Source organism: Pinus tabuliformis, chromosome 9, assembly GCF_031772625.1.
Source record: "Pinus tabuliformis cultivar Carrire ecotype Pingquan chromosome 9, CPIR1, whole genome shotgun sequence".
Classification (NCBI taxonomy): domain Eukaryota; kingdom Viridiplantae; phylum Streptophyta; class Pinopsida; order Pinales; family Pinaceae; genus Pinus; species Pinus tabuliformis.
Genome location: NC_142307.1, coordinates 359,655,408 through 359,677,200, shown reverse-complemented (window position 1 = coordinate 359,677,200; position 21,793 = coordinate 359,655,408). Strand labels below are relative to the sequence as shown.

Genomic DNA, 21,793 nt, shown 5'->3' with positions numbered 1-21,793 from the left:
AGAAAATTATTGAAATTATAAATTTGCATTGTAAATTTTGCATAATATGAATGTTTAAAAAATAATCTAATATTAAATTTATTTATATATTTAAAAAAAAAAAATCAAAATGTAATAGAAACTTTTTTACAAAATTTAAAAAAAAAATAGAATACGTTTTTAAAAAAACAAAAATTAAAAACTAAAAACTTTTTCACAAAATTTAATAAAAAACTAAAATACGTTTTAAAAAAAATAAATTAAAAACTAAAACTCTCCATGCAAACAAATAAAAAACTCATGTAAGTTTGGAAAGCCATTTTACCCTTCTCCAGAGACAAGCACACTTACACATTGGTCAATTTTATGACATAACAATACCCTTGTGAATCAATATTCACATTTTACATTAGTTTTTGTCTAGGCAAAACGTACCACTACTCCGAAAATAAACTTGAAATATAGATCATGTGCTTACACAATTAACAAAATTATAAGTCAAACCATGCACATACTTTAGAAAATTACTTCCAAAACTGTAAGTTAAACCACAAATAGTTATACAATTACTTCCAGTAATATAGTTTTAAATCACTCTACCTTTGGAACTCTCAACAAAGGATTTTCTTACAATCAAAATGAACGTTTGGAATAACTTTATTTTGCTTATAGTTTTATTTTCAAAGTTCTTCATGTAGGCTTCTGAGCAGTGATATATGCATATTTTACTAGTTCCTGTTTGAAGCCGTCCAGCTATAGATGAATAGGAGTTGCACCTTTCATAGCCTTTAATGCTGTCCAAGAAGCCAAACCAAATTACTGAACGATAATCAAGTGTGAAATTGAGGGAAATCTAATAATCAGAAAAGTAATCCAAATTTCAATTATCGACTAAGTATATCAGCTAACATCAAACTGAGATGTTTAGGTAACTGAATCCTTCTTTCGATTATTTGTAGACATGAATGACATTATCTTCTTATCTTAATCCATTTACTAAAGATAAAACATACCAAAAGGAAAGTGAGGACCATTAATCATAGCAGATTGGAGTAAAAGGGAGAACCGGAGTTAGTTTGTCTGTTATTGTCGAAAAAAAAGGGAACTACATTTTCTGACCAGTCTGCAGTTTTGATATTCTGATGGAAAAAGCTTCAATTAATCAGAACTCTACAAAGTGCAATCTCTTTTATTCTCAACTGTCTTGATTTATTTCATGGAAAAACTACGAGTTCACCTGTAGTGACAAAGCTTGAGCCATCCTCACATAGTCAACAATGGAACACTAAGCAGGAAGGCAACATGCATGACTAATGTTGTCCAAGAGCTCCTGATGCCAATTCAAAATTTTTGATGTCACAACGCGACACTTAAAATGCCTCTAACTGAACTGGAAAAGTTTATGCAGCTAGCTATACATGCATGCATGTTCAGTGATTTCCATCCTTTCCAATCATTGCAGACTCTTTTTAATAGTTTTGCATCCATTGCATGCCCTATAATGTATGCTGGAACTTCATATTCACACGGGTTTCAATTGATGTCTCCATCGAAGTAGACCCATAGCCTAGTTGCAATCAACATGCCTTAGTTGCAACCATGTACATTGTAACTAAACTAAAGGACGCTTCACCCTAAGTGGCATTTTAACATTTTAAATGATTAAACCAAGCTGAAAAGAGTTGCAATAGTGCCCTTAGTGCAAATGCAATTCACAGTTGATTATCCATATACCTGCTCACTAGGCTGCAGAGAGGTCTCCCCTTTCAAGAAGTCTCAGTGGCAGCAGGTCGTCATTATTATCAAACCACCAGGAGCGACTACTCGTGCCAGATCCTGCATAAACTGTTAAATAAATCGAGACATAGACATCATTTTCTATTTCCGGAATTGCATAATAAGTAATACATTATACATTATGTGTTTAAACTTGGACTCGTGTCAACTTACCAATAAAAAAAGAAACAAACCAATCTTAGCTCAACTTTTCTTTATCCGACATGTTCTCTCCACTCTCCATTGCCCATCTAGAAAAGGCCGGTCTAATGCATTAGCCAGTTGAAAACAAGTCTGTGTAAACGTCCACAATTCAAAATCCAGTTTCAGTCTAGAAAACTTAAAATATTCGAACCAACATCAACTCAATCCAGTTTCAGTCTAGAAAACTTAAAATATTGGAATCAACATCAACTCAATCATGTTTCAGTCTAGAAAACTTAAAATATTGGAACCAACATCAACTCATTACGATCTAAATTGGAATATCTTGGCTGAGGTTATTCTATCTATTAATTAAGATCTAAATTGAAATATTCATATTAAAGTTAAGTCTATCAAATTCCAAAATATTATCAAAATTTACTATTTACTAACTCAACTAACCAAATTACATTTTAGTACATCAAATTGCAAAATATTATCAAAATCTACCTTTCACTAACTCAACTAACCTAATTAGCCTTTAATACATCAAATTCCAAAATATTATCAAAATTTACCTTCCACTAACTCAACTAACCTAGCCTTTAGTGCATTTACCTTTCAACTAACCTAACTCAACTAACCTAGCCTTTAGTGCATTTACCTTACTAGCGAAGGTGCTTCCTTAGTTGAAAATTTTAATATACCTTACTAGCAATCGTACTTAGGTTAGCCTTTAGTTGAAAATTTTCATATACCTTATCGCTGAGACCTTTGGCAGCAGTAAGGGCGGTGGCCCTTTTAACCTGCCATTCGCTGATAATGATGCCCTCAACATGGGCTCCATACTTCCTACTCAAATACCGCGAACTCCCTCCTAATCCACACCCAACATCCAGCACATGCCTTGGACATTTTGATTCCCCCTCTTCAACACAACAAACAAAACATTGACGTCCAGTAACAGTCGAAATCTCACTCTCAATCACTAAGTTATGGCATGTGCAGATTACAAAACTGGCCCGACTTTAAAAATAAAATTATGATAACTCCCAAGTGATTGTTTAAGGAGTTGACCAACTTAACTAAGTAGCACCAAAGACAAATCCATCAATCAACTACCCAAAGAAACAAACAATCAAACTATCACTATCATGCTAAGATCGGCATCCTCGACTATCACAAAGAATCTATCACTATCATCATTTCGGCTGATGGTAGATTTTAGAAATATTTTATTAACAACAGCAAAGTTAAAAAATATTACCAATCCTACTGATGTACATTAAATCGTGAAATATTCCCAAAATTTATACTCCAGATAAATTCAAAACGCTAAAACAAATCTTTAAAATCAAATCAATACTTATGCATGATATGATGGTTGGGGCTATGGTTGCTACGCTCCCCACCAGGTTTCGATCCCCACGTTGCACAACAGCATATATTTGTTACAATGTGGTTTTTAATGTGAATGTAAATATGATGTGATAGTTTTCAACTTGTTTGACATTTATACGTACAAAAAAGAGGGCCCATAATGCCTCTTCTAGAAACTAGCCCCTCCCATTTTCTTAAAAAAAACAAACCAAAGGATGATGGTATGAAAATTTTCATGGCTACTTTTAACTAGAAATGTCTACAAATTTGAGAGCCTCTTTCACCATTCTGACAACGGCGGTTTTGTCATCGAGAATTTTGTCAGGTGGAGAAGGGACGTCGTAGAAGCCAACGTGTGTTGGGAATTTCTGGTGTTTTCAAACACAAGAGAAATTACACAGAGAACAACGCTCTGTTTCAATACAGGATCTTAATCAAAAAAAAAATCTGTTACAGAAATAGTCTTCCTCTACAGAGGGGTTACAATAGGAATGCACCAGTTCCATAATCTATTTTCAACTATCTTCGCACTGCTGTGCGTTTACAGATAATTACAAAACTCTCAGATTCTTCCAAAAATTCTCTCTTTCATGCTTCTCGTCAGAGCTGCTGTTCATTACACATTATATAGGTTAAAATCATATCTGATTCTAAGTGATAAGATAGAAGAAAAATATCCTACCTGCATTTACCAACTGCAGTAAATAGCATTGATTACTCGGCTGAAAATATCCTATCTATGTTTAATGCAGGCATATCACAATATCGCACCATCGCATTGTGCCATTACAAAACACGGGAAAGTTGGTCGCTGGCGGAACTGAAATATTATACAGCACAATGCTTTATGCCTGTTAGGTCCGGCTATCGGATCGCAAAAATATCTGTGCAAAGGGCCTGCCACCTTTTGAAAGTGTCGATGCGATATCGTTGATCCGATATCGCAATGCTACTGCTGATACACCGACTCCTTTATAAGTCCTCCATTGCAACTCACCGATGTGATATCGGCGATCGGTCATCGGCAATGTCCCGCGTCGCTACTGCTGCATGCCTCCTCCGATTGCGATCTGCCGATGCGATCTGGATCGTTGATCGGCCAGATTCAATGGCTGTCACAAATTGAACCTTTAAGCCTGCGATTTTGAATTTTGATGGTTCTGGAGTGTTTTTTCCTCCTGATAGTGTATTTCTGTGAAGTAAATCACTGGTCCTGCACGGCAGTTGGAATTAATATTCCAACACTCCCATTTAATTTCAACTGCTGGGAGTTCAAACATACCCAGACATTTCCTGAAATGATCAAAATCTTTCTTTCCCAATGGTTTTGTGAAGATGTTGGCTAATTGATCCTCTGTACTACAGTGCTGCAAAACAATCTCACCATTTTTAACCAATTCACGTATGAAGTGAAATTTGGTGTCTATGTGCTCTGTCCTTTTATGAAAAATATAATTTTTAGACAATGCTATTGCTGAGCTATTGTCACAGTAAATGGTTGTGCCCTTTTCTTGTTCATGACACAAATCTCTGAGAACTCTTCTCAGCCACACTGCTTGGCATGCTGCTGTTGTTGGTGCCACATACTCTGCCTTTGCTATTGACAAAGACACAACTGATTGCTTCTTGGAAGCCCATGAAATGGATCCCGATCCCATATGAAACACATATCCCGATGTGCTTTTCCTATCATCAACACTTCCAGCCCAATCACTGTCAGTGTAACCTGTAAACATGAAACTTTCAGAACAGGAGTATAAAATACCAAACCCCTTCGTTCAATTCACATACCTTAGAATACTCTTGGCTGCCTGCACATGAGTCTCTTTCGGTCTTTCCATAAATCTGGAGATTAAACTCACAGCGTGCATAATGTCCGGCCTAGTTGGAGTCAAGTACATAAGGCTGCTAACTATGCTCTTGTACAATTTTGGATCAAAATCCTTGCTGTTGTCTTCTTTGGTTAATTTCAACCCCATTACAGTTGAACTCATAGTTGCCTTGCTGTTCTGCATGTTAAATCTTTTTAACACTGCTTCTACATATTTAACTTGAGAAATGAAAACACCATTTTCACTTTGGTCTACTTCAATTCCAAGAAAATATCTTAAGAAGCCCAAGTGAGTCATTTCAAATTCATTTTTCATGACTGCTTTAAAATTAGCAACGAGAGAAGCACCATTGCTGGTAAAAATCAGATCATGTACATATAAAACAACAATAAGAATCTTACCGTAATTCTCCTTTATGTAGAGTGTGGGTTCAACATCACACTTGTCAAACCCATTCTCAATTAGATAGGCATCTATTCTATTGTACCATGCTCTTGGAGCTTGCTTCAACCCATCAAGAGCCTTCTTCAGTTTACAGACTTTATGCTCTTGGCCTTCAACTTCATAGCCCCGAGGTTGTTCAACACAAACCTCTTCTTTTAAAACTCCATTCAGGAATGCAGATTTAACATCCATCTGATAAATCTTCCATTTGTGTTGTGCCGCAATAGACAACACTGTTCTGACTGTTTCCATCCTTGCTACTGGTGCAAAGGTTTCATCATAATCTTTGTCTTGTTGCTGGTTGTAGCCTTTCACAACAAGTCTTGCTTTGTGCCTGTCAATCTTGCCTTCAACATTTCTTTTGGTCTTATAGACCCACTTAACTCCAATGGCATCTTTGCCTACATGGAGGTCCACTAACTCCCATGTTTTACTCTTCTCAATTGCACCAATTTCTTCATTCATTGCTTCAATCCATTTATCTTCATTTACAACATCTTCAAAATGAACTGGGTCATCAACATGAAAATACAAAGCGAATAATGAATTCAGACCGGTATTGTTACTTACCTCTCCTTGTTCATAAATGTCATTCAGATTTCTGAATCTTGGTCTTCTTGGTGTGCTTAGAGTTCCATCCGAACTTGAGGGTATTTCACATCCATGTGATGTGCTTGGAGAAGCACTACCTTGACTTCTCAAGGCTGTTCGAATTCTAGCTTGTGGTGTGGTTTGTTGTACTTGCTGCGGTGGAGGAGGAGCCACCAAGGAAGGATTATTTGCTGCTGTCCCTTCCTCTTCTTCTTCGTGAGACACAATTGTCTTCACATTCACTGTCTTCTCTAAGATTCCATCCCAAGCTTCATCTTCGATGAACTGCACATCTCTACTTACTATCAATTTCTTGGTGGATGGATTATAGAGTTTATATGCTTTTGATTCCTCACAATAGCCAGTAAAGACACACTTTTCCCCCTTATTCTCAAGCTTCTTTCTTAGCTGATCCGGTACTTGTGCATATGCAACACAACCGAATACTCTCATGTGAGTGACAGTTTGCTTTTGACCACTCCATGCTTCTTCTGGTATTTTATTCATGACAGCTTTAGTTGGGCATCTATTCAAGATATAAACTCCGCAAGTAACAACTCCTGCCCAATACTCATGCGGCAAGTGTTTTGCCTTCAGCATACTTCTAACCATATCAAGAATGGTCCTATTCTTCCTTTCGGCAACACCGTTTTTTTGAGGTAAATACCTCACGATGAACTTCTTTTGTATGCCATTCTATCTACAAAAATGTAGAAAGTCTTTGGAGATGTAATCTCCTCCTCTATCTGTTCTGAGCACTCTGATATAACGCCCACACTGTTTTTCAACAAGAGTTTTGAAGTGGTGGAATTTCTCAAACACTTCACTCTTCCATTTCAGCATATACACCCATGTCTTTCTGGTGTAATCATCAATGAAAGTTAAAACATATTTATTTACGGCAAATGATGATATTTGCATCGGTCCACACACATCAGAGTGAACAATTTCCAAGTGTGCTTTTGCCCTTATACTCTTTCCTACTGGAAAGCTTTCTTTGTGTTGCTTGCCCAAGATGCAACCTTCATAAAGGCTGTCCAGTTTCTCGATCAATGGCAATCCTTTACCATTCCCTTTCTGTGCAACAGTTTCAAGCCTCTGAAATTTAGATGTCCAAATGTCAAGTGCCACAACCAACTCTCATCTTTCACTTGTTCCTGAAATACTTCTTGTGTTACAGCTGCAATAGTTCTACCTTCCTTCAAATCTGCCCTGAGTTTGAGAGGAAACATTCTATTGCTGGTCATTTGCACCTGTGCAATGATCTTTTTACTTGGAGGTATGTCTCTGATTGTACACATATCATCTTGGAAGAACACATTGTAACCTTTGTTAATGAGTTGTCCAATGCTCAAAAGATTACATTTCAGACCAGGCACATAGTATACCTCTAGCACAATCATCTGTTCTCCATTTCTTGCTTGGATACTAACTCTGCCCTTACCCTTGACAGATATCTTACTATCAGTTTCAGTTGTTACCTCAGATTTCACATTTTCATCCAGATTGGCAAACATTTTAATATTTCCAGTCATGTGATTACTACAACCTGAGTCTAAGAACCAAAAATCTTCTTGTTTGTCTTGTGCAATGTTACATGTTAATAGCATAATCTTTGGATTCTTATCTTCTTCATTTGAAAAATTAGCATTCTGCCTACTATTCATGTCAATTTGTTTTTTTCTACATTCATTGGCATAGTGCCCATATTTCTTACAATAATGCAATTGGACTTGGGATTTTTCATACCTTTGTCCATGATCTTGCTGTTTGCTTGAACCTTCATCTTGGTTTTGATTGTAGCTCCTTCGGCTTGTGCTTGTAGGATTATTTTTACCTCTGTTTTGGCTTCTTCCACGACCTCTATTATTTGCTTTGCCTCGACCCTTTCTTTGGCCAAAAGACATCTGAGTTTTGAATGCTTGCTCAAAAGTGGAATCTGTTCCTCTATTCATTCTGTGTTCATGAGACACAAGAGAAGCACTCAGTTCATATACAGTGAACTGCGAGAGAATCTTTGTTTCTTCTATTGCTACCACAACAACTTCAAACCTTGAGGGTAAACATCTGAAGATCTTCTCTACAATCCTTCTTTCTTCAAGAATCTCACCATGAGATCTTATCTGGGTTATCAACCCAATAACCTGAGTGAAAAATGAATCTATTGTATCAGATTCCTTCATGCTGAGTGTTTCAAAGTCTCTCCTCAACATCTGCAACTTTGCAGTCTTCACCTTCTCCATGCCTTGATAGGCAGTTTTGAGAATATCCCATGCCTCTTTGGATTTTGTTGCTGCTGCAATCCGTGGAAAAACACTTTCATGTACTGATTGGAAGAGAAAAAAGAGGGCTTTGGCATCCTTCTTGTTGTCGCTCTTCAACTGGTCTCTTTCTGCTACTGTCAAAGCAGCCAACAGTGTTGCATCTGCAGGTTCAGCATAGCCAGATTCAACGAGCTCCCATATTCCTTGAGAAGCAAACAATGCTTTCATTGTTATGGACCAATAACTGTAATTTTTCCCATTAAACTGTTGCAGTTGGGAATTTGTCAAACCAGTTCCAGCATCTGCCATCTTAAGATGTATAAATAAAGAAAAGATAATGACTGTATAATTAAAACAAGCAAAGAACTTTCTCTGCTAGAGAAAGTCGCTCACTCAGCTTCTTACAGCTCCTACAGTGAAAAACAAACTCTGTTTTTGACTCACTGAGTGCCTAGACCAGCTCTGATAGCATGTTGGGAATTTCTGGTGATTTCAAACAAAAAAGAAATTAGACAGAGAACAACGCTCTGTTTCAATACAAGATCTTAATCATAAAAAAAAACTGTTACAGAAATAGTCTTCCTCTACAGAGGGGTTACAATAGGAATGCTCCAGTTCTAGAATCTGTTTTCAACTATCTTAGAACTACTGTGCGTTTACAGATAATTACAAAACTCTCAGATTCTTCCAAAAATTCTCTCTTTCATGCTTCTCATCAGAACTGTTGTTCATTACACATTATAAAGGTTAAAATCATATTTGATTCTAAGTGATAAGATAGAAAAAAAATATCCTACGTGCATTTACCAACCGCAGTAAATAACATTGATTACTCGGCTAAAAATATCCTATCTACGTATAATGCAGGCATATCACAATATTGCACCATAGCATTGCGCCATTACAAAACACGGGAAAGTTGGCTGTTGGCGGAACTGAAATATTATACAGCACAATGCTTTATGCCCATCGGGTCCGGCTATCGGATTGCAAACATATCTGTGCAAAGGGCCTGCCACCTTTTGAAAGCGCCGATGCGATATCGACGATATCGCGATGCTACTGCCGATATGGCGACTCCTTTATAAGTCCTACATTGAAACTTGCCGATGCGATATCGGCGATCAGTCATCGGCAATGTCCCGCGTCGTTACTGCTGCATGCCTCCTCCGATTGCGATCTGTCATCTGGATTGTTGATCGGCCAGATCCAACGGCTGTCGCAAATTGAACCTTTAAGCCTGTGATTTTGATTTTTGAGGGTTTAGAGTGTTTTTCCCTCCCGATAGTGTATTTCCGTGAAGTAAATCGGTGGTCTTGCACGGCAGTTGGAATTAATATTCCAACAATGTGTAAGTGCTCCCCATGATCCTACTCCCACGCAGCGAAGAACTGATCGTAGAACTCCGCACATCCGAAAGCACTTCTCCACGCTCACCTCACCATTCTCGCCCGACATTCTGAATACAATCAGTCAGTCGCTCCTCAGAATTCAATCACAAGAATCCCACACCACATATCAAGAGGTTCATACATTCATCTCAATTTATAATGCTGCATTACATCGTTAATTGCTCGATTATTTGTTCTAGATCGTAGTCATCAAACATCAAGATCCAATATTTCATATTCAACTAATAATTAAATAATTTTTTGTCTACTAACTCCATTGAACATCTGTCTCTAACATCATATTACTGTTTTCTGGATCTTTAAGATCCGCTCCATTTCTGCTGAACGTCAACCGCCACCATCGGATGCACATTGTCAACATTATTTCCATATCATCCTATCACAATAAAATGAGTGCTGCTGGAAACGGATCCAAGGATTAATAAAATAAATTATATATTCCCTCTACTGGCATACTCCCTGCGCACGCAGATACGCGACTCTCAAGTTTTTCAGTGTGAAATCAAAGAGATAGTCTCTTTTCCGAAGCAAACCAAGTCATCTTTTTGGCATTTTCCTACGAAATCGGATTCTAAAATTTGATATTTTCAGTGGGACAGTCTGGTTATAATCCTCAGTGACCATATTCCAATGGAAGGTCATGTCAAAAGCACTATCAAGTGTTAAAAAAACAAGTGCTGCATGCCGCCGGTAGTCCCTGCCGCAAGGGAATGCCCTTTTTTGATTTGTGCACCATTTCTCGTGCTTTCGGCAAAGAAGCTAGCTGACATGAATTCAATTCATGTGGGTGTTGTATCACAGTGAGTTTTAATTTCAAATTTCTTTTGAGAGGAGCGTTCGTGGGTTGATTCCTCAACTCCTCTCTGCGTTACATTACTAATGAAGAACGTCAAACAAGCCAAGCCAAGCCAAAACCACAATGTTAAAGAGGCTGAGAAGAAATCGCTGCAATGCTTGTTTGCTTTTGGGAAGGGCTTTAAATAAGCTCAATTTCCAACTGTCACTAACTCCACACGTTTAAATTAATCTAAATCTTTTTGTGGGGCCGCATTTTTCCTTGCTGAAATCCAGATTAAAATTTTTAGTAAATTATGTTGTTCTTTAGCAGAGAAAGTGGGGCCGCATTTTTCCTTGCTGAAATCCGGATTAAAATTTTTAGTAAATTATGTTGTTATTTAGCAGAGAAAACATTTATGTCACGATTCACAAATTTTTACCAAGTTTAATTTAGTAAATTATGTTGTTATTTAGCAGAGAAAACATTTATGTCACGATTCACAAATTTTTACCAAGTTTAAATTTAGTTGTTCAAGATTAAATTTAAATTGTTGCACTAAGAGGACTGTCACTAACTCCACACATTTAAATTAATCTAAATCTTTTTGTGGGCCGCATTTTTCATTGTTGAAATCCAGATTAAATTTTTTAGTAAATTATGTTGTTATTTAACAGAGAAAACATTTATGTCACGATTCACAAATTTTTACCAAGTTTAATTTAGTAATTATGTTGTTATTTAGCAGAGAAAACATTTGTATCACGATTCACAAATTTTTACCAAGTTTAAGGCGTTTATTTAAATATCACTCGCATGTTTTAAATTTTATGTAAAAAAAAATATTTATTAAAATAAAATTAAGGTGTGTTTTTTCTAAATATCATCATTTATATAATAAATTTTTGTTATATTTTGTTAATATTATTATAGGATTTTGATAAAAAAAATTGAAATAAAAATTTAAAAAATGAGTGTTAATTTTTTATGTTTTTGTCCAAAATAAAATTCACTAATTCAGTGAACTAAGATCTGAAAAAATCATAATTTAAAAAAGTTCAAAAAAATTGAACACCTTTTTCCAGATTGGAAAATGAACATGTCCCAAAAGAAACAGATTTTTTGAAAATTGTTCTTGGCCCATGTAACATGCAACACCATACAAAATTGTTCTTGGCACATGTAACATCATATGTTGGATATGCAATTAAACATTTTATTAAAACGACACCCCAAACATGCAACACCATATGTTGGATATGCAATTAAACATTTTATTAAGACGACACGTATAAAACAGAGTTGTCAATAGACATGATCACTTGCAACAAATGGTAGCTACTCCAAAATGCTTCAACTTACCATATTATTTGTTTCACATGATTACCTGAAACAAGAGTGACCTGGGAATGGATATCCAACGACATAGAAAACCATCGAAGCAGCGTGAGTTGGAGAATGCTTACTTATTTGGACAGCGCTATCACAGACGCGTAGGGTTATATCCTATTCAAACCTAAAGCATTTCATGTATAAATTTGTGGCTACAACTCGCATCATATTGTCTGAGTGCTCTTCTTACCTATTAGAGTTTGACCAAACGCTGGGAATTGCAAAATCTGAGTTTTCTGCATTGTAGAAATAACTGGTTTGAGATCAGAGATTTATGAAGTCCACTAGAGTATCTACCAGATTGGGAGGAATTAGGAAGCACAAAAAGATGAAGCAGTTGCAAGCGAGCAAGCAGCAGGGCATCCTATGACCTATTTCAATCTCAGGTATGGTGTTCATCTCACCCTTTTATTCTCTATTTGTTTGGATTCCTGGTAGCAAGAAAATAGTACTGGGGTCTCTGTTGTCAAGTGATTACATACCAGTAAGCGCTCTCATAGTATATACTAAGTGCTTGAATTGGTGCCCTCACAAACCGGAGAAACATCTAACTAAGCATCATTTATAACGATATTAATTTTATTTAAGAAATAAATAAATCCACATTCCCCATTGCAGTTGGCTTTTAGGAGAATACATTAATCTTTTGAAAACGCCTATAATTGATCGCAAAATACAGTAATCGTAGACAGTTATCATAATTTTTGACATAATACACACTGTTTGTACTCAGTGCTTGAATTGGGACGCAGCAATTGGAAATTATACAAAATGCATTGACGCCACTCACCTTCAGCTCAAGGAGATCGTGTTGAATGACCATCAGAATATCAGTACCAGTCTTCTGCACACGGCTTCTAGAGACATCAGTGCATAGCTCAGAGTTAGTGGTCAATCGAAAACATAATAGTCATAAAGTGAATCACACGTTATAAGAGACAACCGTAACGTCAGATTATACCTTTAAAGGTTATTGAAATCAAGCCCTCAGTCAAGCCAACTATCAAAGCTGAAAAATCTTTTTAAAGATTAAATTCTGGGCAAATAGAAAAATAAAACGAAAAAGCAAACTCACTCTGCTCATCTGATTGTCTTTCAACAGAGAGGCTCTTCCTTTAAGACATACGATATTCTTTAACGCGTAGTTTAAAAAATCTACAAAATAGTTCAGGAATTTTAGCAAGATTATAAAAATTCTGGTAATTTTTTTGAAAATTTTAATTACAGCTGTTAAACCTCAGTATTTGCCCTCAGTCAAGCCAACTATCAAAGCTGAAAAATCTTTTTCAAGATTAAATTCTGGGCAAATAGAAAAATAAAACGAAAAAGCAAACTCACTCTCCTCATCTGATTGTCTTTCAACAGAGAGGCTCTTCCTTTAAACATACGATATTCTTTAACGCGTAGTTTAAAAAATCTACAAAATAGTTTAGGAATTTTAACAAGATTATAAAAATTCTGGTAATTTTTTGAAAATTTTAATTACAGCTGTTAAACCTCAGTATTTTAGGTGCCGCAAAGGTTTTAGTGGTGCTAATCTATTAAAAAATTTACCCCAACTAAAAACTGCCTTCAGGCGAGCTATTTTGTTGCGTCGGTAGACAACTCCATTTTAGTAACAGTTCAGCGAAACCCTAACAACCCACCAAAGAAATTTAAACCAATTGACGTGTACGCAGAAAATACCTGGAATGGCTCGCTTTCAATTGAAATGCCAATGGGCTTTCTCCATTGCATTAAAACCCTGCAATTCCCCTGAGATAAAAATAATAAAAACTGTCACACTCTCCTAAACCAATCCATTGTCTAGCAGAGTTAGGTTTTGTCAGATTAATTCCGCAAAGCCAGAATGAAAGAAAATCGGAGGAATGCAACCCTACCTTCATGGAGACGAGGGCTGAATCGGTGAGGCAAGAACGACCGCATTTAGCGATGTCACGCACAGGCCAATTCCACATCCACATCAAAAAATATTGAGTTTATCGTTATCTTCTGCTCTTCTCACTCACCTGCAAACCAACGAAACACGACCTCAGAAAGATAAAGATGGAAAAAAAGACTGATGCAGAGAGCACTACAAAAAGCAAGCCACGCGTGTTAAGGATTAAATTGTTGAGAAACAGAGGAATCCGAACCAATCCAAGCGAGGCCATAATCTAACAGGCAGCATCCGCTTTCTATATATACACTAGTTTGAAAACATTCGAAATATCTGTCTATGGATTCACATTAAACCAAACAAAAGCATACCTCTGTGAATTCGAAATCAGGGATTCCTTTTATGTCTGCCTTCCCTCTACTCTGCATTCCGCAATTTAAAATTAAAGGAAAAAAAAATAGTTCCGCAGATAAAACAATACAAACAAAAGAAAAATGAAAAAGAAAACATCAACCAGAACCAAAATTAGAATGAAAAAAGAAACGCAGATGAAACAATACAAACAAAAGAAAACATCAACCAGAACCAAAATTAGAATGAAAAAAGAAACGCATGCATGGCCATGCCGGGGAGCAGACAAACAACTGAGAACAACAATTAGGCAATTCATTGCAGAATTAAAAGAAAAAAGAGATGAAGCACATCCCCAGAAGTGTTGGGACGGAGTTGCTAGGTACCTTGCAAATATGAATCAACTCTTTGCACTCAGTGCTTTGCCCAGGAAACAGGAAAGAATAAATAAATAAACGAAGAACTATTATTGCAGAAAATGTAGAAATATTCCATGAATTGTTTAAACTAAAACCAGAGAAATTAAAGATTTCAATCCATCCATCCAGCATAGCAATGGAAATTGTGTCGATCAATTTGGCTTACAGCATCACCTTTCCTTCAGAAATTAGGAAGGTACCTTAATGTGGTAGCGAGCTACTTGAGAGGTGGCAGACTGTGGCAGACAGTGGTAGCCAGCTGCGTGAGAGGTGGCAGCTATATAATAAACTTTGCATGCACCTAAGTTTCATGTTTGTCACCATAATTTTCCAGACTTTGGATAAAATACAAATTGGAAATGGTATATAAAATGACATGGTATATAAAATGACAAAACTTTGGTTAAAATAGTATTGCCACAATTTTCTTGCATCGGGCCACGTGAAGCCTGCAATAAGAGGTACAATGCGCTTTCAGAGTTAAAACTTTGGATAAAATTTAAGTGAACAAAATTGCTACGATTAAACTTTGGTTAAAACACAAGAAAACATAAAAAAAAACGGTCAACGGATAAATTAATAGGCGGTCAAACGTTCGATCGAACGCTATAGTCCGAGCAGGGACTAATAACGAAGTCAAGTACATTGTCCATGTCAGATCAATCTTGAACGAGCGATTCCGATCATTCATCCCCTTCCAAACAATAATGACCAAAGAACATTATAATATCTTACTGAACCGTCCATTATTTGATAACTAAAAGTTAAATAAGAAGATTGGAAGTTAAGATTCAATAATATAATCGGTGTGATAATTTGTAATTTTTTTGTTTTAAGTAGGAAAAAAATGTTACTTCTACATGATTACGTTATAGTTTGTCTTTCTGCGATATATCTCTGTTATTTTTTTCCCTATTACATCTTTCATTTTATATTCTTTCTCAAATAAAGAAATACATCATTTTAATTCATCAACAATTTCCATCAGTAATTTGTATTCAAGACCCATTTCCATCATTTATGCCAGGAAATCCAATAAAAAATGCGATCAAAGTTTTCTTCATCAAGTGGTTACGAGTATTTTAAAAGTTCTAGGTTAATTAAGAGATGACGAAAATCCCTATGATAGATCAAGTGGTTGTGAGAATTTTTATTAATTTTAGATTAAGCGGTTGTGAGTGTTTTTAAAGTTGTAGGTTAATTAAGAGATGTCACTCTAAAGATATTATGAGTTAAATTTTTTTTATCATTTTTTGATAGATTAAGTGTTGTAAGTGTTTTTAAAAATTGTAGGTTAATTAAGAGATAAATTTGTAAAAAAATAATCACTCTAAAGATATTATGAGTTAAAAAAATTGTCTCATATTAGAATTTTTATCATTTTTTTTATAGATAAGTAGTTATGAGAATTTTTATCAATTTTTGATAGATAAGTGGTTGTGAATTTTTTTTTTTAAATTGTAAGTTAATTAGGAGATGACCCTGTAAAAAAAATAATCACTCTAAAGATATTATGAGTTAAAAAAATTGGTTTCTAGTTAGAATTGTTAGAATTTTTATCAAATTCTAATAGATCAAATGGTTAGGAGAATTTTTATCAATTTTTGTTAAAGTGGTTATGAGTTTTTTTTTTTTTTTTAATTGCAAGTTAATTAAAATATGAATAAAATCCCATGGAATGCAAATCTACTATCAAATGTCACTAAGAGTTAAACAAAATTGAAACATAACTTTTATCAAAAGTAGAGATGTTTAAAGCAATTTTTATTTCATAACCATTATAGTTGATTTTTGTATTTTAACAATGGATAATAGGGTTATTTTATTATATTAGATTATTATGTTATTTAATTAAATTTAAATTAATATAAAAATCATATCAATAAATGTATTTTTATTTTTTATTAGAAATTTGAATTTTTTATTTTTTATTTTTTTATTTATATATAAATTTATACAAGTAATACATTTCTCTATTCAAAATGTATAATATATTTTATTTATGTTTATAAAATTAACACATTAATAAATATGGTTGATATACTCCCATAAAGATACATCAAGTGATTATTAGGTCTATGGCTTAGATTTAACATTAATATTAATATTAATATTAGTTATTATATAATTATAATTATTTCTTTTCAACTAGTGAGCTAGTGAGATATGTATGGAAGGATTGAATTTTCGATTGCTTGGGTATGCAAAGGCTTGCGAACATGCTTTTCTCAATTACGCTACCACCCATAAACATTATATAATGATATAAGTAATAATTAGATTTTAGATATTATATTTTAATATTAGACTTTTTTTTTTCTTGTTAAGACTAAGACTAACCTAAGTACCCACGGGGGATTTCAACCGGTGACCTATCGCAAGGAGTGCCTTAATAGCGCACCCATTCACCATCAATCCAAAGCCCCTTGGGCAATATTAGACTTTTATTATTGTAATTTTAATATTGTTTTTTAATATCGCATTTTAATATTGAGACGTCATATTAGATTTTAATATGAATTATATAAATTAAATATTCAACTGAGTAAGTTTTAATGACTCAGTTTTAATTAACATTAAAATTAAGCCATATTCATACTAAGTTAACCCATCAAATTCCAAAATATTATTAAAATCTACCATAACCTAACTAACCTAATTAGCCTTTAGTGCATTTACCTTACTAGCGAAGATACTTCCTTAGTTGAAAATTTTCATATACCTTGCTAGCGATGGTACTTAGGTTAGCCTTTACTTGAAAATTTCCATACACCTTATCGCTGAGACCTTCGGCAGCAGTAAGGGCGGTGGCCCTTTCAACCTGCCATTTGCTGATGGTGATGCCATCAACATGGGCTCCATACTTCCTACTCAAATACCTCGAACTCTCTCCTAGTCCACACCCAACATCCAGCACACGCCTTGGCCATTAATGGCCTGTGCAGGTTACAAAACTGGCCCATCTTAAAAATAAAATTATGATAACTCCAAGTGGTTGTTTAAGGAGTGGACCGACCTAACTAAGTAGCACCGAAAACAAATCCATGAATCAACTACCCAAAAAAAACAATCTAGCTATCACTATTATCATTATTGCTGATCGTAGATTTTAGAAATATTTTAATATTTTATTAACAACAGCAAAGTTAAAAGATATTACCAATCTTACTGCTGTACATTAAATCGTGAAATATTCCCAAAATTTATACTCCAGATAAATTCAAAACGATAAAACAAATCCCAAAATTTATACTCCAGATAAATTCAAAACGATAAAACAAATCTTTAAAATCAAATCAATACTTGTATAACAAACCAAAGGACGATGGTACGAAAATTTTCATGGCTACTTCTAACCAGAAATGTCTGCAAATTTGAGAGCCTCTTCCACAGCGGCAGCTTTGTCATCGAGAAGGTTGTGAGGCGGAGAAGAGACGTCGTAGAAGCCGACGTGTAAGTGCTCCCCACGATCCTGCTCCCACGCAGCAGAGAACTGATCGTAGAACTCCGCAACATCCGAAGGCAGCTTTTCCACGCTCACCTCACCATCCTCCCCCGACATTTTGAATACAGTTAGTCCCTCCTCACAATTCAAACACAACACAGTACACTGAATTCCACACCACATATAAAAAGGTTCGTACACTCATCTCAATTTATAATGGTGGATTACATCGTTAATTGCTCGATTATCTGTTCCAGAACGTAGTCATCAAACATCAAGATCCAATATTTCATATTCAACTAATAATTAAATAACTTTTTGTCTACTAACTCCATTGAACATCTGTCTCCAACGTCATATTACTGTTTTCAGGATCTTTAAGATCCGCTCCATTTCTGCTGAACGTCGACCGCCACCACCGAATGCTCATTGTCAACATTATTTCTGTATCATCTTATCACAATACAATGAGTGCTGCTGGAAAGGGACCCAAGGATTAGTAAAATAAATTATATATTCCTTGTATTGGCATACTCCCTGGTTGGAATGATACTTTAAACTGCCGTGGAGCGATATCGACCGCAACGTTTTGTTTCTTGAAAACCTCCATTTGAGTTCCTATTGATGCTATCAAGTCGCAGATCGCATATAGCACATTTCCTTGTCAACCTTCATTACGTCCCTTCGATTGTCAGCGATTGCGATTTCCCGATGCATATTGCAAATTGCATGATTCAACGGTTATGGCAGCGGCGACACATCGTTTTCTCTTCCGCCGATGCGATGGTGCGATATTGTGATAGGCCATGCGTTAAATTCCGATAAGATATTTTCAGCCGTGTAATTAATGATATTTACCGCGGTTGGTAAATGTAACTGAAATTTTTAATTTTATTATTTTCTATTTTACGAAAGTATGGGCACAAGCAAAACGCATGTAAGATAGTTTTGTGTTGTTCATTATATATTAAAAAAATGCAAGGGCAGGCACAACAGTGTGTGTGTAGAAGTAAGAGAGAGTTTTGTAATTTCTGAAATGCACAACAGTGCTGAGATAGTGAAATTAGTTTCTGGAACTGAAGGGTTCGTGTTGTAACCGCTCTGAAGAGGAAGACTATTTTGTAACATTTTTTTGTTATGATTAAGATCCTGTATTAAATTAGAGCATTTTTCTCTGTGCAATTTCTTTTGTGTTTGAAATTACCAGAAATTTCCAACATGGTATCAGAGCTGGTCTAGGCACTCAGTGAGTCAAAAACAAAGTTTGTTTTTCACTGTAGGAGTTGTAAGAAGCTTATTGAGCAGATTTTCTCCAGCAGAGAAAGTTTTTGCTTGTTTTTATTTATACAGTCAGTATCTCTTCCTTATTTATACAGGTTAAGATGGCAGATGCTGGAACTGGTTTGACAAATTCCCAACTGCTATAGTTTAATGGGAAAAATCACAGCTATTGGTCCATAACATTGAAAGCATTGTTTGCTTTTCAAGGAATATGAGAGCTGGTTCAAGCTGGCTATGTTGACCTGCAGATGCAACAACATTGGCTGCTTTGACAGTAGCAGAAAGAGACCAGTTGAAGAGAGACAGGAAGAAGGATGCCAAAGCCCTCTTTTTTCTCTTCCAATCAGTACATGAAAGTGTTTTTCCACGGATTGCAGCAGTAACAAAATCCAAGGAGGCATGGGATATTCTCAAAACTGCCTATGAAGGCATGGAGTAGGTGAAGACTGGAAAGTTGCGGATGTTGAGGAGAGACTTTGAAACACTCAACATGAAGGAATATGATACAATAGATTCATTTTTCACTCAGGTTATTGGGTTGATAACCCAGATAAGATCTCATGGTGAGATTCTTGAAGAAAGAATGATTGTAGTGAAGATCTTGAGAAGTTTACCCTCAAGGTTTGAAGCTATTGTGGTAGCAATAGAAGAAACAAAGGATCTCTCACAGTTCACGGTAGATGAACTGAGTGCTTCTCTTATGTCTCATGAACACAGATTGAGTAGAGGAACATATTCCTCTTTTGAGCAAGCATTCAAGACTCAGATGTATTTTGGCCAAAGAAAAGGTCGAGGCATAGCAAATAACAGAGGTCGTGGAAAAAGCCAAAACAAAGGCAGAAATAATCCTGCAAGCACAAGTGGAAAGAGTTGCAATCAGAACCAAGATGAAGGTTCAAGCAAACAACAAGCTCATGGACAAAGGTATGACAAATCCCAAGTCCAATGTCATTATTGTAAGAAATATGGGCACTACGCCAATGAATGTAGGAAAAAAGAAAATGACATGAATAGTAGGCAGAATGCTAATTTTACAAATGAAGAAGATAAGAATCCAAAGATTGTGCTGTTAACATGTAACATAGCACAAGACAAACAAGAAGATTTTTGGTTCTTAGACTCAGGTTGTAGTAATCACATGACTGGAAACATTGAAATGTTTGCCAATCTGGATGAAGATGTGAAATCTGAGGTAACAACAGGAACTGATAGTAAGATATCTGTCAAGGGTAAGGGTAGAGTCAGTATTCTAGCAAGAAATGGAGAATAGATGATTGTGCCAGATGTATACTATGTACCTAGTCTGAAATGTAATCTTTTGAGCATTGGACAGCTCATTGACAAAGTTTACAATGTGTTCTTCAAAGATGATATGTGTACAATCAGAGACATACCTCCAAGTAAGAAGATCATTACATAGGTGCAGATGACCAAAAATAGAATGTTTCTTCTCAAACTAAGGGCAGATTTGAAGGAAGGTAGAACTATTGCAGCTGTAACACAAGAAGTCTTTTAGGAACAAGTGAAAGATGAGAATTGTTTGTAGGGCTTGAGATTTGGACATCTCAATTTCGGAGGCTTGAATCTGTTGCATAGAAAGAGAATGGTAAAGGGATTGCCATTGATCGAGAAACCTGATAGCCTTTGTGAAGGCTGCATCTTGGGAAAGCAACACAAAGAAAGCTTTCCAGCAGGAAAGAGTATAAGGGCAAAAGCACCCTTCAAAATTGTTCACTCTGATGTGTGTGGACTGATGCAAATACCATCATTTGCCGGAAATAAATATGCTTTAACTTTCATTGATGATTACACCAGAAAGACATGGGTGTATATGCTGAAACAGAAGAGTGAAGTGTTTGAGAAATTCCGCCACTTCAAAAGTCTTGTTGAGAAGGAGTGTGGGCATTATATCAAAGTGCTCAGAATAGATAGAGGAGGAGAGTACATCTCCAAAGACTTTCTATGTTTTTACAGAGAGAATGACATACAAAAGAAGTTCACCGCGAGGTATACACCTCAGCAAAACGGTGTTGCCGAAAGGAAAAATAGGACCATTCTTGATATGGTCAGAAGTATGCTGAAGGCAAGACACTTGCCGCATGAGTATTGGGCAGAAGTTGTCACTTGCGTAGTTTACATCTTGAATAGATGCCCAACTAAAGCTGTCATGAACAAAATACCAGAAGAAGCATGGAGTGGTCAAAAGCAAACTGTCACTCACATGAGAGTATTCGGTTGTGTAGCATATGCACATGTACCGGATCAGCTAAGGAAGAAACTTGAGAGTAAGGGGGAGAAATGTGTCTTTATTGGCTATTGTGATGAGTCAAAAGCATACAAACTCTATAATCCATCCACCAAGAAATTGATAGGAAGCAGAGATGTGCAGTTCATTGAAGATGAAGCTTGGGATGGAAGCTTAGAGAAGA

The 21,793-nt window shown here is 35.8% G+C and overlaps 1 protein-coding gene and 1 long non-coding RNA gene across 4 annotated transcripts; both read right to left on the bottom strand.

Annotated features, from left to right (window-relative positions):
* Positions 1–420: 420 nt before the first annotated feature.
* Positions 421–18,365, bottom strand: LOC149148697 (gamma-tocopherol methyltransferase, chloroplastic-like). Of its 3 annotated transcripts, none has more exons than XM_089438174.1 (5): positions 17,996–18,365; positions 1,930–2,006; positions 1,714–1,824; positions 1,217–1,309; positions 421–1,118 (listed from the first exon to the last, which is right to left on the bottom strand). In XM_089438174.1, the coding sequence occupies exons 1-2, from the start codon at positions 18,264–18,266 to the stop codon at positions 1,960–1,962; spliced, it is 318 nt and encodes a 105-aa protein (XP_089294300.1). In that variant the 5' UTR covers positions 18,267–18,365; the 3' UTR covers positions 421–1,118; positions 1,217–1,309; positions 1,714–1,824; positions 1,930–1,959. The 3 variants fall into 3 exon arrangements, with proteins under 3 accessions (XP_089294300.1, XP_089294301.1, XP_089294302.1); XM_089438175.1 differs by having other exon boundaries at positions 421–773; XM_089438176.1 differs by lacking the exon at positions 1,217–1,309 and having other exon boundaries at positions 421–773.
* LOC149148698 (uncharacterized) lies at positions 11,609–15,922 on the bottom strand. Its single transcript, XR_016262260.1, has 4 exons — positions 13,870–15,922; positions 13,676–13,744; positions 13,065–13,144; positions 11,609–12,846 (listed from the first exon to the last, which is right to left on the bottom strand). It is a non-coding gene; the product is annotated as an uncharacterized LOC149148698 (long non-coding RNA).
* Positions 18,366–21,793: the final 3,428 nt, after the last annotated feature.